Source organism: Rhinatrema bivittatum, chromosome 7, assembly GCF_901001135.1.
Source record: "Rhinatrema bivittatum chromosome 7, aRhiBiv1.1, whole genome shotgun sequence".
NCBI classification, from domain to species: domain Eukaryota; kingdom Metazoa; phylum Chordata; class Amphibia; order Gymnophiona; family Rhinatrematidae; genus Rhinatrema; species Rhinatrema bivittatum.
In genome coordinates, this window is record NC_042621.1 from 102,627,500 (window position 1) to 102,644,275 (window position 16,776).

The following is a 16,776-nucleotide window of genomic DNA, read 5'->3' on the forward strand; positions in this document are numbered from 1 at the left end:
GACCCTGGTCTCAATGGAGGGTGAAAGCATCTGAGGCCATATGTCCTTTATGTGGAACAGGACTTTTCTGTTCCAAGGGGCCAAGAACAGATCAACCTCCCCAGAGGCAGAAGATCTGATTTGCTAGTCCTTAGTCCAGGGACCATTCGGGGGTCTGAAGGATTGACTCAGTCTTTCCGCTACCCCATTTTCCAGACCAGCGAAATAAGTGGTCCTTGAGAGAACTACTTTGTGATACAGGAGGTACGAGCCTGTACTTCCCTGCTTGTTGATGTAGTACATTGCAACTTAATTGTCCATCTGGATCAACACAATTGTGTTGGACAGCCGATCTTAAAAAGCCCATAGCGCGTACCATATTACCTAAAGCGCCAGGAAGTTGATATGAAGTGGATGTTTCTGGCCAGACCAAAAGGCCCTGGCTGCTGAGCCAATTTCCATGCATTCTCCATCCCAGGGTGTACACATCCATTGTCAGAACAATTTGCACTGGAGGAATTTGGAAGGAAACCCCTCTCACCAAACTGGAAATTTCTCACCATCAGGACAGAGTCCCGGAGCGACAGAGAGTGTCTTGAATGCAGTCCTGAAGATTCTGAGTGATCTGAAATCACTGGGATCTCAGGGTTCTTTTCATGAACAGGTGTGCCATGGGAATAACATGCATGGTTGCGGCCATGTGGCTCAACAACTTCATCATGTGCCAAGCTGATATCTGCTGGCTCGCTTAGATCTCTGATGTGCTGCAGCAGGAATGCCTTGGCCTGAGCCAGGTCTAGCAGAGCTACGATAAATTCCAATTGAGATGGGGAGGCTCATGAGGCAATGCCCACACAGGAATTCTTGCACATGCTCAGTAGAGCAAAGCTCTATGAGCTTAGAGAGAAGGGTCTGTTTGGTGCCATCGGACATCACCCACGTATCATGGCTAATTCAGCCTTGCTTGTTGATGGAGAAAATTATGCCAATAAAGTTACTGAATCTGAGGTGCATATTCAGACACAATCCAGACAGCAAAGTTGGCCAGATAAATTTATCAGGCTAACTTTAGAGGCATAATTTAATAGTGCAGCCGCACTATGGATATAGCCAGCTATCTTAAAGATAGATAGCCGGCTAGCTTTATGACAGCTATTTGGCCCGAGCAGACTTAGCCGCTTAAGTCATCCGGCTAACTCAACTCCTCCCAGTTATGCCCCCGGAATACCTCTAGCTTATCTGTCTAAATTCTAGCTGCCTAACTTATTAGCCGGCTAGAATTAAGCCAGACATGTGCCCAAATATTCATTTAGTCAGATAACTTCTGAATTATCTGGCTAAACCCTTTTAAATATGGACCTCTCTGAATCTGCTACCCTCTCCACTAGAAAGAGTGCTGATTGTTGCCTCCTTCTGTTTTAATGAATTGCCAGCTGTTACTCCCAAACAGTGAGCATCAACCGCTGCCTCTTCTCGGGAATGAACACAGGCAGTGTACCTGAAGTTTGGCCTTCACTTTAGATTCCACATTCTCATATTTCTGGGACTTCCACAGGGCTTTAACGGGTTTGGGTCGGCCGTGCTCCTTCTCCATCTCCTTCTCTCTGCATTTTTTCTGGATCTCTCTCATTCTCCGTACATTCTCCTTCTCATGGTCCTTGGGATCTTTTCCTGGAGAATCAATGAGGCATATTTTTAGCTCAAGTTGTTGATTCCTGGTCTCCCTCTCACCTTCTGCCATGTCTCATATACAGCAGCGTCTGCACTGAGACAGAGGACGAAGTACATACTGGACTACTAAGGCCCCAGTGGTTTAGAACACAGATAATAACATTCAGTAGCCCCCTAATTCACTGTCACATATTGTATGCCTAAACTATATGCAGCTCCTCTCCCTTATTGTGGATCAATGCAACTGGTCAGTATGTATAAATGTACACTTACTCCAATGTACATAAAGCACAATGATGGCCCAGGAGTCTTTTGAGTGTTGATACCCATGTTTCTAGCCTGTGATCCCAGTCCTGGTAGAGTACACTGGCTGTGTCTTTTGTTCTTTATCTCCCAATGCCTCATACTCCCTTATCCTATTTCTCAGCCTGAAATGTCCAGTTCTAAGGGTAAACATCTGCTCCGCCAACTAGCTAAATGTTTTTTACTGTGTATATTATCACTGTTTTCCCACTTCTAAGGATAAGGTGGGAAATCAATCACATTTTCAGGATATCCCTAATGAATATGCATTCAATATATCTGTATGCAGTGCCTCCATTTTATGCAAATGTATCTTACATACTCATTAGGGATGTCCTGAAAACTATTTTGTGGCCCTCCAGGATTGCAGTTTGACACCTCTGCTCTATTCTTTCCTATCCTTTCTCCAGCTGGTGATTTCATCAACCTCAGACAATCACAACACAGTTATTAATTACCTCTACCCCCTCCAGGGTAGTGAGCACTAACCACAGACAATCTCTTACAGAGTCATGTGCTCTCTCTCTCTTCCTCCCTTGGGCAGTAGGCACTGCCCCAAAGTCCTCCCATCCATGGCTCACTTTGAGGATATCATCAATGAAAGGTTCTGCATATTGAGCATGAGAATTTCCTTTAACTACTCACTTTTAGGAGGAGATTCCTTGTGTAGCGATATTCCCTCCAGCTGTAGTAAGACTCCAACAGTGCCTTTCTGCCCTCTTTCTAGAATCTCCCTACCATTAGGGCGAATTCGTGGAGGGGGATTTGCAGGACGGGCACTATAACACATTGGGTACAGGGTGGGATCAGGTTCCAAAGGCCCAGAGAGAAAGTCCAGCTTCAATGTGTTCCCTTCTAGCCGTCCACGGGCTAACAAGAAAGAAAACTCATTTTAAGACTGAATACAATCTAAAATGGTTGTTTTGTCCCAAAACTTCCATCTGCCTCTCTGTCCAATCACCAGTTCTGAACTCCTTCTCAATGTCAGAAAATCCAAAACATTGGGCTACTGATCAGAGATAAGTTGTTCCAAAGTTTTCTGCACTCTCACTTACCGACAAACTGCAGACCACTGCAGCAATGTTGCTCATAGCATAACAGAGCCTAATTGTTTCTATCCAATTACCAAATATAGTCCCACTGAACTCAATCAGTATTACCAGTTCCAGGCCCAGCTCTCCTCCCTCTCTCTTCCCTTCAGTCTTTATCTACATTTTCTTTATTTTTAATTATTATTTTTAGTAGGAGGTATAAACTTTCTGCTTTGGTAATAGTCATTACATCAATAGGGTTGAATGGTACAGTGTTAACCCCCATATTGTATAGGTTTTCAGTTTCAGCCAAAATGCCAGGAAGCTCAGTCAAAAGGCCATTAGCCTTTTGCCCTGCTGAGTGAATGTATACATGCATACGTATTATCAGTGAATTATGACAATTACGTTTTACTAGGTAAATGTTCAGCTAGCTCCACTTGCCCAAGCACTTAAAGTAGTTAATCCACAGCTCCTATAGTCAGAAGTCTTGCTAAAAAAAAAATAATCCAGCCTATTCTTTCACTCCCAAGTTTCTCAGAATTATTAGAATTCTTAAGAGTCCAAATTTAATTACGGCTGTCGGTTAACTTTTCGACTTTATTCATTTGTAGCCAGTGACTTGAAGGAATTCAGTGAATCCCTGGCCCTAACCAATTTCCTTTATGTATTTGGGTTTTTTTTTTTGTTTGTTTTTTTTTAAAGCGTTTCTTTTTTTCGAGTCAGGCAGGGATAAACCAAGCCAATGCTGCCCTCGACCATGCCATTCACTTCATTGACCACAGGCGGCCTAGCAGCAGGAGTCGCGTTTAAGTGAACGTCATCTCCTGCTACTGCAGGGCTGATCTCTCAGCTCTTATCGCGAGATCAGTAGCAGATGACGTTGCATCAATGCACCTCCTGCTGCAATCCATGCCACAAAAAGAATCCTTGATCTGGCAGGTTGCCGTGGAGCCCATTGTATTGCCTGCCAGAGGAAAGAGTAAACCCCATGGCCGCCAGTGAAGCCCATTCCATTGGTGGCTGAAGATGAATCCTGCAAGCCAGTGCGGAGCCCATACTGCGGCGGCGAAAGGAAGGACCCGCGACCCTGTAGCATCACAAAGAGGCAGAGAAGAGATTGGGAGGCCCTGAGTCTGTGTGAGTGAAATAATGAGTGTGTATAAGAGTGAGAAAGCTACTGAATGTGAGAGAGTGCCTGTATGTGTGTGTTTGAAAGCCACTGAGTGTGAGAGAGTTACTGTGTGTGTGTGTGAGGGAGAGCCACTGAATGAGAGTGTGCATATTTGTGAGGGAGTGCCTTTTTTATGTGAGAAAGTGTCTATATGTGTGAAAGCCACCGAGTGTGAGAGCATGCCTTTGTATATGCCTCGACCAAAGATCGAGCGTTCTCGATAGCAGGCCCATCTATCTGGAATAACATCCCCTCAGACCTCAGATTGGAACCCTGCCTCTTAACATTTAGGAAAAAACTCAAGACGTGGCTCTTCCGCCAAGCCTTCTCTGATCCCCTAGATACACACTAGTTTGCCCTTATTCTATACCTGAACGATGGTCTTATTCTCTGCCTGAACGATGGACTCTGGTACTTCTAAGCACATTATGCTTTAACCTGTCTTCTCTATTGTATTATATTTATAATTACTGCCTGCTTTAACCTCTCTTTCCAGCTGATTAAGCTTCCAAGTTCTTAGTTGTCGCTTCAGTTTTTACCCTTGTTCGATGTAAACCGATCCGATATGGTTATTACTATGAAGGTCAGTACAGAAAAGTGTTAAATAAATAAATAAATGTGAAGATGAAAGAGCCATTGAGTATGAGAGTGCATGTGTGTGTATGAGAAAGAGAATGAACACGTGTTAAGAGTGTGTGTATTGGGAAGAGAAAAGCAAGTTTGCTTACTGTAAACTGTGTTTTCAGTAGATAGCAGATGAGTTAGCCATGCTGTCTGGGTACGTCCTCCGTGCCACTAGGTGGCGGAGCTCTCTAAGATCACCCAAAGTCTTTTGATGAGGGGGCTCCCTCCTGCCCATCCTTATGCCTGTGCTCGAGGCTCCTCAGTCTGTGGTAAAGCAAGACGTATGCAATGACGGAACTGTCCAGGGAGGCGGGAGGATCAGCATGGCTAATTCATCTATCATCTACGGAAAACACCATTTACGGTAAGCAAACTTGCTTTTTTCCCCATAGATAAGCAGCTGAATTAGCCATGCTGTCTGGGAGTCCCCAGATGAAGTACTGAGCGTAGTAATTAAGTCTTGATTGGTATGACAGTTATCGCTCAATACGCAATAAAAGGTGGACAGTTCTGAAGATATGGAAACTAATTAGTGTTCTTTTGGAGAATGGTCTGCCCCATTTGTGCGTCATCCTTCGTTTGTTTGTCCAAACAATAGTGGGATGCGAAGGTGTGAAGTGAAGACCATGTGGCTGCTTTGCAGATATCTGATAAAGGAACATCGTGAAAATGGGTCACAGAAGCAGCCATGGCACGAATTTGGTGTGCTTTGGGTGTCATAGATAACGATTCCGAATGCTTCTGGTAACAGAAATGTATATAGTTTGTAAGCCAGGAAGATAATGTTCTCTTTGAAACTGGAAGACCTGGTGCATTTGAGTTAAATGAGAGGAAGAGCTGTGAGGGTCTGGTAGGAGAATGAGTGCGTTGTTTGTAATATGCAAGAGCACGTTTACAGTCCAATGAATGAAGACGTTTCTCTCTGTCATCTGTATGTGGTTTAGGATGAAAGACCGGCAGTGATATGGTTTGGTTCAAATGAAAAGTGGAAATTACTTTAGGTAGAAAATTAGGGTGTGTACGTAGTGTAACTTTGTCATGATAGAATTCCAGGTAAGGTGTGTAGTGAACCAGAGCTTGAAGTTTGCTGATTCTTCTTGCGGAAGTGAGAGCAACTAAGAATAGTACCTTCCAGGAAAGGTACCTAAGATGGCAAGTGTCCATTGGTTCAAAGGGTGGTAGCATAAGTTGATCTAAAAAGAATTGTTTCCTTCAGTTATACCCCCTGTTAAATGTAAACCGATCCAATATGGTTATTTACTATGAAGGTTGGTATAAAAAACTGTTAAATAAAATAAATAAATAACACTGGGTTAGCACAGTTAGCAAGTAGCACATTTACGACTAATCGGAGAAATTTCTTTTTCACTCAACGCACAATAAAGCTCTGGAATTTGTTGCCAGAGGATGTGGTTAGTGCAGTTAGTGTAGCTGGGTTCAAAAAAGGTTTGGATAAGTTCTTGGAGGAGAAGTCCATTAATGGCTATTAATCAATTTTACTTAGGGAATAGCCACTGCTATTAATTGCATCAGTAGCATGGGATCTTCTTAGTGTTCTTGTGGCCTGGTTTGGTCTCTGTTGGAAACAGGATGCTGGGCTTGATGGACCCTTGGTCTGACCCAGCATGGCAATTTCTTATGTTAACATCCCATGGTATTGGAGGTCGTAAATGTAGAATGCCTTTCATAAAGCGGGAAACGAGAGCATGACATGTTATAGATTCTCCATTAAGAAGATTGTGATAAGCTATCGCGCTCATATGAATGCATAATGAAGCAGTGGCTAAGCCTTGTGTATAAAGGACATGGAGATAAGTGAGTAGTTTCTCGGGTGGACATGTGAGTGGATCTATATCCATAGTAGAACACCATGCGGCATAACATTTCCATTTTCGTTGATAGTTTAATCGAGTAGATAGTTTCCTTGATGCTACCAAAATGTCTTCGAGATGTGGAGAGATGTTTAAGTTCTGGAAAGTGAGCCGTTCAATCTCCATGCAGTGAGATTCAGAAACGCATGGAATCGATGAAGAAGTAAGCCCTGCTCCTGGGTGAGAAGAGTGGGGGTGTTCCCCAGAGGAATTGGTTTGCAGATTGCTAGATAGAGCAGGTAAGAGTATCATGGTTGACGCGGCCATGCTGGTGTGATCAGAATTAAGTTTGCTTTGTCTTCGATGCATCTCTGTATTGTGCGAGAGATCAGTGTAATTGGAGGGAATGCATAAAATAGATTTTGAGACCAATCTAGTAGAAATGCGTCTTGTATCAATCTGTGAACACTGGGGTAAACTGAGCAGAAAAGGGAAAACTTTCTGTTGCGTTCTGTTTCAAAAAGAGGTCTATGTGGGGAAGATTCCATATTGAAAATATCTGGTCGGCTACTGATTGGTCCAATTCCCATTCATGTGGGTGAAAAATCGGCTTAATTTGTCCACTTTGGAATTGTTGAATCCCGGAATATATATGGAGCTTGTAGGGACCCTCCTTGCTTGCTTATGTAATACATCGCTACTTGGTTGTCGGTATGGATCATGACAACGCGGCGTAGTAGTTTGTGTTCGAAGGCTCGAAGAGCGTATTTGATGGCTCGCAGTTCCAGGAGAGTTCGTTCCTGGAGTGACCACAATCCTTGAGTTTGTAGATTGGCAAGATGGGCTCGCCATCCCAATGGCGAGGCATCTGTGGTGAGAATTAATTGATGCCGTATAGGTCTCAGTGGTGAGCCTTCTGTTAATGTTGGTGGACGAATCCACCAATGAAGATCCTGGTCGTCAATTTTATTTGAGTGGACAAGGGACTCCTGAACTGAGATCACTAGTGCTTCAAACACTATTGAAGGCGACTGATGTGTAGTCTCGTGCTCTGGATGACATATGTACATGACGCCATATGACCCAGGATAGTCAAGATTTGGCGGGCAGAGGTAACTGTAAGGTTTATGAGATGGTGGGCCAGAGCAGTAAGTGCTATTACTCGGGTTTGTGGCAGAAAAGCTTTGTCTTGAATGGTGTTTATGGATGCTCCTATGAAGACTAAGGTCTGGGTAGGTTGAAGATGAGACTTTTCGTAATTTATCAGAAGTCCCACATTGTTCAAACAATTGATCGTTTGAAGTAAACTGTTTCGTAGGAGGGAAGTAGTTGAGGCAACAAGTAGCCAATCGTCGAGGTAAGGAAATATTTGAATTCCCCGACGATGGAGGTGTGCCACCACTACCGTTAGGCATTTTGTAAATACCCTGGGTGCCAATGAGAGACCGAAGGGAAGGACTTTGTACTGAAAATGTTTCTTTCCCATTTGAAAGTATAGGTAATTCCAGGTTGTTGGATGCATTGGAATATGAGTATATATGTGGGAAATATGCGCTTGCCAGCAAGCCATTTCATCAGGGTTAAACACTAACTTCCCTTCTCCCTGACATTTGCCTGAATAAAAGCATCACTTGTGCTTAAGCCTCTCTGCCTAGGAAAGGATACCTGACATCATGTATTTCTCTGGCTTGTGCTTAGCCCTGAATTCCTGGGGGAGGGGCTGGGTGTTCCCTAGTCAGAGGCAGGACAAAGTCAGGAGGTATAGATTTCAGCAGCCAATGAAATGATCCGTGCACACCCCCTGAGCCAAAGCCAATAGTGTAGGGACTCGTCTGTTGCTATGGGAAAGTAGCCAATCATGTAATGACACATCATCTGCCTTTGTATGAATGTACAATAAAAGGAAGAGCCTCGTGAGGGTTCCGCCCTTTTTGCCTTCTCTTCCTGCCTGCGATGAAAGCTGTCTCAAGTGTGTTCCTGGCCTCCATACTCTACTTCTGGTGAGCCCGACAGTGATGATAAACTCCATGCTTATTTCGGCTGGTCATAGCTTAAAGGTACGTACAGTTCAACAGATTTGCAATCGTAATAATTTAAAAAAAAGTACTTCTTAGTAATTTTTAAAGTATTTCTCAGCAAGTTTGTTCCCCACACTCGTAAGCATGGACAGTGATTTGACTGTACAGCAGAGGCTACATGCCAGGGAGCTGCAGAAAATAATCAATAATCATTATTTCATCACCAGAAGAAAAATAGCGCAAGTCAGCCTGGGGGACTTAGAAAAATTAATAAGTGAAATAGCTTGCCGTTGCCCTTGGTATTCTGGAACTCTAAATACCCAGGAATGGATTTCAATCGGCAATTGTCTTCATATGGCTCCCAGAGCTCCCATAAAGCAAAGATTAATCTGGCAAAAATGTACAGAGGCCATCGAACACATAGAAAAAAAAAGTTTAAAGACAGCAGTTTCAAACCATGTGCTTTTAGAAGCAGGCAGACTCAATCAGAATACCCTTCCCCCACCCTATCTTCAAAATCCCTCAGAGCCAGCAAATTCTTTGTATCCTCAGCTCCCCATACCTACACCCAAGGCACAAGCCATTCACACATCTCCGCCCTCTTTAGAAAACCAGCTCTTGAGCACAATTAAGCTACAACCTGGCATGGGAGGGGTGGTCCGCATGGGGTTTCAGCAGGAGCAAGAGAAAGAAAACCTTACAGAAAAAGAATTGTTGGAAGGATTTCAAGCCTTCCCCATCACAGAAAAGAACCATGAACAAAGGGGGACAGAAAATGAAATAGAACATCTGGGGACACACACTCACATGGCTCCTGTGGCTTCCTCTGCGTCCATCTCAGAGAAAAGGCCCCAGGAAACTGAAAACACTGAGGTCAGAAAAACTAGCCTTCCTCCATCTTGCCTGCAACCCCTTTCCCCCCCCAACCACTCCCTGTACACCCATTTGTCATTGCCTGAGACAGTCATTAATTCTGCATCACCAATTTGTCCAGGTAAATTACCATCTCAAACCACTGCTCCCGGTAACAATTTATGTGCCGTGGTCAGTATGGGATTTCACCTAGAACATGGAAATCTCACAAAAGAGGAATTATTGAAAGGGATTCAAGCCTTTCCCATTACAGAAAGAAACAAAGAACTGGGTGTGGCAGCAATAGAGTTGAGTGCCATGAGCAGTGACTATGTCCCCAGGTCTTCAAAGAAATCAGCGTATAAGACCTTGGGCCAAGCAGCTGCACTCCTGCGTTACAAGCAAAGAAAATATCAATATGAAAAAAAGGATTTAATTACACTCCTGCGTTACAAGCAAAGAAAATATCACTATGAAAAAAAAAAAATGGTTTCTCTTTACAAACAGTACAGATTTGGAAAAAAAATGGTTTCTATTAACAAACAGGACGGATTTGGAAAAAAAATGGTTTCTATTAGTCTTTGAATTCAGTTACAAAACATCTGCATACTTTGAGAGTATTTTCCCCCACAAAGTGAATGGAGAACCTTATGTTAAAACTGTACTGAGATTTGAACAATTACTGTGTAAATTACATGTGAAAGTTTCCCTTTTGCAAAGTTTATTTGGCTCACATTTAAAATGACTCCATTTCTCTGAGATTTAAGTTTATAAGCAATTGCTTGAATTGCCAGTGCACAGATTTTTATTGTAATTCTCCCTTTCAGGACAAAAGTAAATTAAAATAGTATCTGTCTGCAAGGAATCAGTCCTTGCCAAGCCATTGTCTGTGGTCGATGTTATCAATTGTTAAACAATACTATCTTTCAGTTCCTATTGACTGAAGGATTAACTCCTTGGGTGCAGTTCTTTTCTTTTGAGAAACACTGCTCCTCCCCCCCTTTTCTGTAACTCTTGCTAGCCACTCATGGGGGAGGGAGGGAGAACTTTTGTAAAGAAAAAAAAAAAACTGGACTTAGTACTGCAGTTTCTCTCTCTAGTTTATATATGTTATAACTCAGACAGTTCAGATATCCTGCTGATCCAAATCTTTTCCCTCAACTTTCAATGCATTACTGCACTAGCCCTTCCTCTCAATCTGTCTTTAATCTTTTAATACTTTCAAACTTTAGCGTGCAGCAGACAGAGCTGAGCGAACAGCGTGTTTAATTTCCTATTCTAATAATTATAAAGAAGAAATTCTATTCTGATATTCCACATTGAAAGTAAGCTCAGAGTATTATTGATTGCAACCTGGAACAATAGTTGCAATCTATAAAGTAATGATGGTGTCTCCACTAGGAGGCGCTATGTTATTCTACAAGTTATATTATATTATTGTTTTAATAATTCTGTTGTATAATAGTTTTTATTTTTCAGACCTACAGACCTTCTGTATTAAAGAAATTTCAGTTTTATTTTCTTTCACAAAATTTATACAGAATTCTGAACCTTAAAATTTTTACTGACAGAGGTTGCTACATCTAAAGCAATCCCTCCCAAGCCTTTTCATGCAAATCCAAATTGATTTTATTAAATTGAATAATAGAATTGATTTCTTTAAGGTTAAAAAAAGTAAGAATTTCACTTTTATCCTTACCTTAGTAATTTTTTGCTGTATGCCAGTTTTTAATATTTTCCAGATTTACAGCCTTCCTGCCATGAGGAGATGAGAAGATGAACACTTTGCAGTTTATTTTAACATTTTTCTAACACCTTTTGACTTTTGATCCTTGATCTAATTTTGTTTTTGATAACTTTTTGATAATATTTTTAGCTCAAATTATGTGTTATCTGTTGTCTGTCTTGATGCCAAGAAGACTATGAATGAATATTTGCAGAATGAATATGAATATGTGTCAGTTTTGTGTAAATGCATAATGAATATGAATATGTGTCAGTTTTGTGTAAATGAATATTTGCAGGATGCATGAATATGAATATATGTCAGTCTTGTGTAACATATGTTTAATGTAATGTCTAATATACTTGTCATTTGATTCTGCTTACTGCAAATGACTTTTCCTTTAAATGATTAATTTACACTTATTGCTATTTTACTGAATGAAAATTGATCACTGCATAAAAACTTTCTTGATGATGGGCCTACCCTCTGTTCTGAAAACTAATAATGGCTCTATTTACTGCAGCCATTCCTTTACATGAATTTTGTCAATAATTGAACATTAAATACGTATTTGGCATCCCCTACAACACCACAGGGCAAGCCATTGTGGAGAGAGCCAATCATACCCTTAAGAGCTCTTGAAAACAAAAACAAAAAGGAGGGATAATTGCCCCTGGATTTTCCCCTAAACAGGACTGGCTGAACAAAGTTTTGTTTAAATCATCCAAACATATCAAATTTAAGACCACAGCCATGAGTAATCATTATGGGACTAGGGTTAGTCACCCACAGCCATCAGTTTTGTATAGAATATTTAATGTCTGGTACGGTCCCGTTCCCTTAAAATGGGGAACGAGGATATGTTTCTCTGCTTGCTTCCACAGATATCAAGCCGTGGAAAGATGGAAAGGTGTCCAGGTCTACAGGACCCGATCCCCAACTTCTCCCTGAGCCTCCATAGCCCTCAGAAGGACAGAGACCGGACTCCTTGCAAAAAGCAGCACCACATGACCTGGTGACAGATCAAGGCCCTATCCAACCAATCTGCACAACTCTTAGAACAGCAAGGCCTTGAGAAAACTCCAGAGAACTTATTAGCCGCTTTTTCTTGCCTGAATGCCAACTCATTAACAATTGTGTTCTGCATCCTCCTCCTTTGCCTTATTTCTCCAGCTATGGCGATTTCAGAACAAGGACTCTGCACAGAACTTTTCACACCTGTTGAATCGAACAGACTGTTAGATCTGCACACACATGCCAACCCAAGCCTGCGGAAAACGACTGATGCATGCTGTACCATTTAACCTTACAGTATGGACTAATTATCCTTTACAGAGAGGTGTTTTCATTAACTCTCCAGTTAATAATACCATACTACATATTGGTAGCCGTATTCAAGAGACTGCCGCTCTTTGTTGTTGGGACTATGATACAGGGGATGGAAAGGGACTTCAGGTGGGAAATATCCATATTGTAACCGAACCTTTGTATTAATCACTGAACACTTGCATAATTATACCACATATATGTATGCAATTGGCAGATTTCAGGATGTGCAGTGGGAGACCCAAGCAAGTACAGAAAGTATAGAGGGGATGAAGGATTTACCTTTTGTAGTTATATAGCCCAAATGATAACCAATGACATGTCCACTAATCTGTTAGGAAACATATGGATGTTATGTAGGCGTAGAGCATATATGTACATTTCCCAAGACGGAGAGACAGATGCACTTTAGGCTACATCCTCCCCTCATACTATGCAGTCAAAAATTTACCCAAAGGGAGGCGATAAATAATCCCATAGAAAAGTATACAGAAACTCAGATAGCTAGAAGCCTGTTTCCCCCAATGGGGACAGATATGAATTACAGAGACTTACACATCCTAGCTAACTGGACGACTGCCATATTTAATCAGACAGTCCATGCATTAAAACTACTTACAACAAAAGTCTCTCAGATTAGAGAAAGTAGCATTACAGAACAGCTATATCTTAGAAACCATTTTAGCCTTAAAGGGTGGTGTTTGTGCATTAATTGGATCTCATTGCTGTGTGTACATATCAGTTTATAAAGCAAACCTCACACATACCATAGAGCAGATAGAAACCATGGTTGCTGATGCACCACTTTCAGACAAAATACCAACTTCTCCATGGGACTGGCTATGGTCCTGGCTCCCTGATATTTCTGGTCTCAAAAGGGTGATTTCTATTATAATGACCATAATTGTCTTAATTATTTGCCTGTGATGCTGTATTCAGTGCATACCCAACCTCATATCCATATTGAAACCTTGCTCTCAGCCCGGATATAAAGATGTCTTGTAAGATGCCTAATAGGGAATCACGAGCCCTGCAGCGTTGGCACACCACCTGCACCAGCTCTGGGTGATATGGAGATTCAGGAGCTCATCGGTGGCTGGCACACCACGCCGAATCAGCTTTCTTCTCTCCATAATCCCCCTTCCCCTATTTCCAGCCCATACCAAGACATAACAGATTTCAGTAAGGGTCTAAAGCTTTACTGAGCTGCCTAAACAAAAACAGAAAGGGTGAGATGTGGGAAATATGCGCTTGCCAGCAAGCCATTTCATCAGGGTTAAACACTAACTTCCCTTCTCCCTGACATTTGCCTGAATAAAAGCATCACTTGTGCTTAAGCCTCTCTGCCTAGGAAAGGATACCTGACATCATGTATTTCTCTGGCTTGTGCTTAGCCCTGAATTCCTGGGGGAGGGGCTGGGTGTTCCCTAGTCAGAGGCAGGACAAAGTCAGGAGGTATAGATTTCAGCAGCCAATGAAATGATCCGTGCACACCCCTTGAGCCAAAGCCAATAGTGTAGGGACTCGTCTGTTGCTATGGGAAAGTAGCCAATCATGTAATGACACATCATCTGCCTTTGTATGAATGTACAATAAAAGGAAGAGCCTCGTGAGGGTTCCGCCCTTTTTGCCTTCTCTTCCTGCCTGCGATGAAAGCTGTCTCAAGTGTGTTCCTGGCCTCCATACTCTACTTCGTATATACATCCTTTAAATCTATGGCGCACATCCAATCCATATGTTGCAGGAAGGGAAGAATTGATTTGAGTGAGGTCATTTTGAATTTCTCCTTTCGAATGTGTTTGTTGAGAAGACGGAGGTCTAGAATTGGACGGAGACCTCCGGATTCCTTGGGAATGAGGAAGTATTTTGAATAAAATCCCGTTGGATGATGGGATGGTTGTACTTCCTGTTTACAGTGTTGATGAATTAGATGATTTACTTCTTGAAGCAGAGTCTCCTGATGACCACTCTGAGATCTTGCCATAATTAAGTGCGGAAGACGAGGTGGTAATATGAAGCCGAGGGAATATCTGTGTTGAATTATATTCAGGACCCAAGAATCTGTTGTGATAGTGCTCCATTGAGGAAGAAAGAGAGAAAGTCGACCTCCTACTGTTTGGGTAGGTAGTGGTGGCGGAATTACCTCTAAAAACTTGGTTGATTTTTAGTGGTTTGAGGTTCTATAGCTGTGTTTGGTTGACGTTGTGCGCATGGGCGCTGGTGAGGAACTGACTTGATAAGGTTGTTGGCGATTTTGTTGATTTAGTTGAGGCCTATAGGTAGTATAAGGCCTATATTGGCGACTCTGGTAGGGTCTTTTATATGAACTGAATTGACGCTTAGAAGATGAGGAATCATGCTGAGTTAAGGAAAGTACCGCTACTTTTTGTTCCTTCAATTTTGCTACAGTTTCCGTAAGCTTATGGCCAAATAAGTTTTCGGGACGACAAGGAAGATTGGTTAACTTATCGTGAACATCTTCAAGTATAGCACTGGCACATAACCATGCCAACCTTCTGGCCGCTATAGCATTAGCTGTTTTAGCGGAGGTTTCGAATCCTTCGTAAACTGAGCGTACAAGATGTCTCAGTCCTTCCTCCATGTCATGAAATTCTGATGGTAATGTGCCATCTGTAGAATTTTGTTGTAACATAGGCTTTACAGATTGAAGACACTCGAAAAGATACTGAATTACATAAAATTGATGATTCTGTATCTTAGCATTAAGGATTCCGGATAGGTATGCTTTACATCCAAAATCATCGAGACTTTTGTGGTCCTTGCCAGGAGGGTTGTTCGAGTGTAAGCAAGATTTGCGTGCCTTCTGCATAGCTGATTCAACTATGACAGACGCGTTTGGCAACTGTACATTAGCGTAAAAGGGGGAATCCCTCATCCTATACTTTAAGTCCGTTTTTCTTGAAGTAGGAGTTGTGGAATACGGGGAATCCCAAGTCCTTTCCAAAAGAGATTCCAGCACTGGATGTGAAGGGAGTGCTGTAGGTTCAGCAGGTGTGTCGAATATTTTTAAGACACCAAACATCTCCTGCCTAGTGTCAGGTACCTTTTTTGTCTCCACTCCCAATCTTTGACCTACTTTCCTCAAAAATTGAGAGTATATGAGATCCTCCGGTGGCGAAACTAGTTCTGGAGGCAAGTCTTTAGGATCAGACTGGTAGCCAGTTGACGTTCCTGGCGATGATTGTGAAGTAGGAGAATCTACTAGTATTGGAGATGGTCTGCTGGGCAATATCTTTGGTGCTGGATCAGCTATAGGTGATGGAGGCACCTCGACTGGTGAAGCAGGGGCTGGTTGATTTTGCTGCTGAACTGATGATAAAAACTGTGACAAAATAGATGTAATTTGCGACAGTGTATTAGCAGTTGAAATAGATGTTGATGGTCTGACATCTGGACCTTGACGTGATGGTGGCAAGGTTGTCTTGAGGACGACCTTGTGCATTTCTTTGGAACGTCCAGAACCCTCATGAAGTAAGGGTTCTTGAATTAAGGATCTAGTATGGGGATGAGATATTGTAGAAAGACCTGAGAGAAAATCAGATGAGTGAGAAGAATTCTCTGAGAATCTTGCAGGAGACAAGGAATCCTCTGATTCCACTAGCAATAATGGAGATGGACTTTTATGTCGTTTATGTCCTGTTATATGTTTTTTAAATTGCTTTCCAGCTATTGCTCCAATGTGTCGACGCCTCTCTGATGTGTCGGAATATGCACATTGCTTCAGTGCATCGGTAGAACGACGCTGTTCCGATGCGTCAGGAGTTGGACGCTGTTTCCATGTTGGACATTGCACCGATGTGTCGGGAGTTGGAAGTTGCACAGATGCTTCGGCGGGTCGATGGTGCGCCGATGCGTCGGCTCGTCCGCTACGCTCTGGAGTTCGATGGCGCATCGACGTATCCGACGCAGGATGCGGCTTCGGCGCGTCTCCCGCGCCTTGCTCCAAAGGATTTTTGTTTTTTACCTTCTTTTCCGACTTAAAGGGTCAGCGGAGGTGGCCCTCCTATGGGCATGTGTTTTCTGCTTTGATTTCGGTCCTGGAGCCAACCTGGCAGAGGCATCAGAGGGGGCATACAAGCCTGCAGCCTCCTCTGTAAGTTGGGCAATCCGCGCAGCTCTCTGGCGCTGTGCCCTTGGGGACATCCGTCCACAATCTGAACAATTTGCCTTATCATGGCGTGGGCCAAAGCAAATGTAACACTTCAAATGTCTGTCAGTTACAGACATTTTTCCACGGTCA

General features: G+C 42.6%; 1 protein-coding gene across 1 annotated transcript in view; it reads right to left on the minus strand.

Moving 5' to 3' along the window:
• Positions 1-16,776, minus strand: part of ENKD1 (enkurin domain containing 1) — an 88,036-nt gene that overhangs the window by 32,134 nt on the left and 39,126 nt on the right. Inside the window, exons 3-4 of the mRNA XM_029608835.1 lie at positions 2,599-2,823; positions 1,478-1,650 (exon numbers count right to left, since the gene is read on the minus strand). Of these exons, the coding sequence (XP_029464695.1) occupies positions 1,478-1,650; positions 2,599-2,823 (398 nt within the window). The remainder of the gene's footprint in view (positions 1-1,477; positions 1,651-2,598; positions 2,824-16,776) is intronic.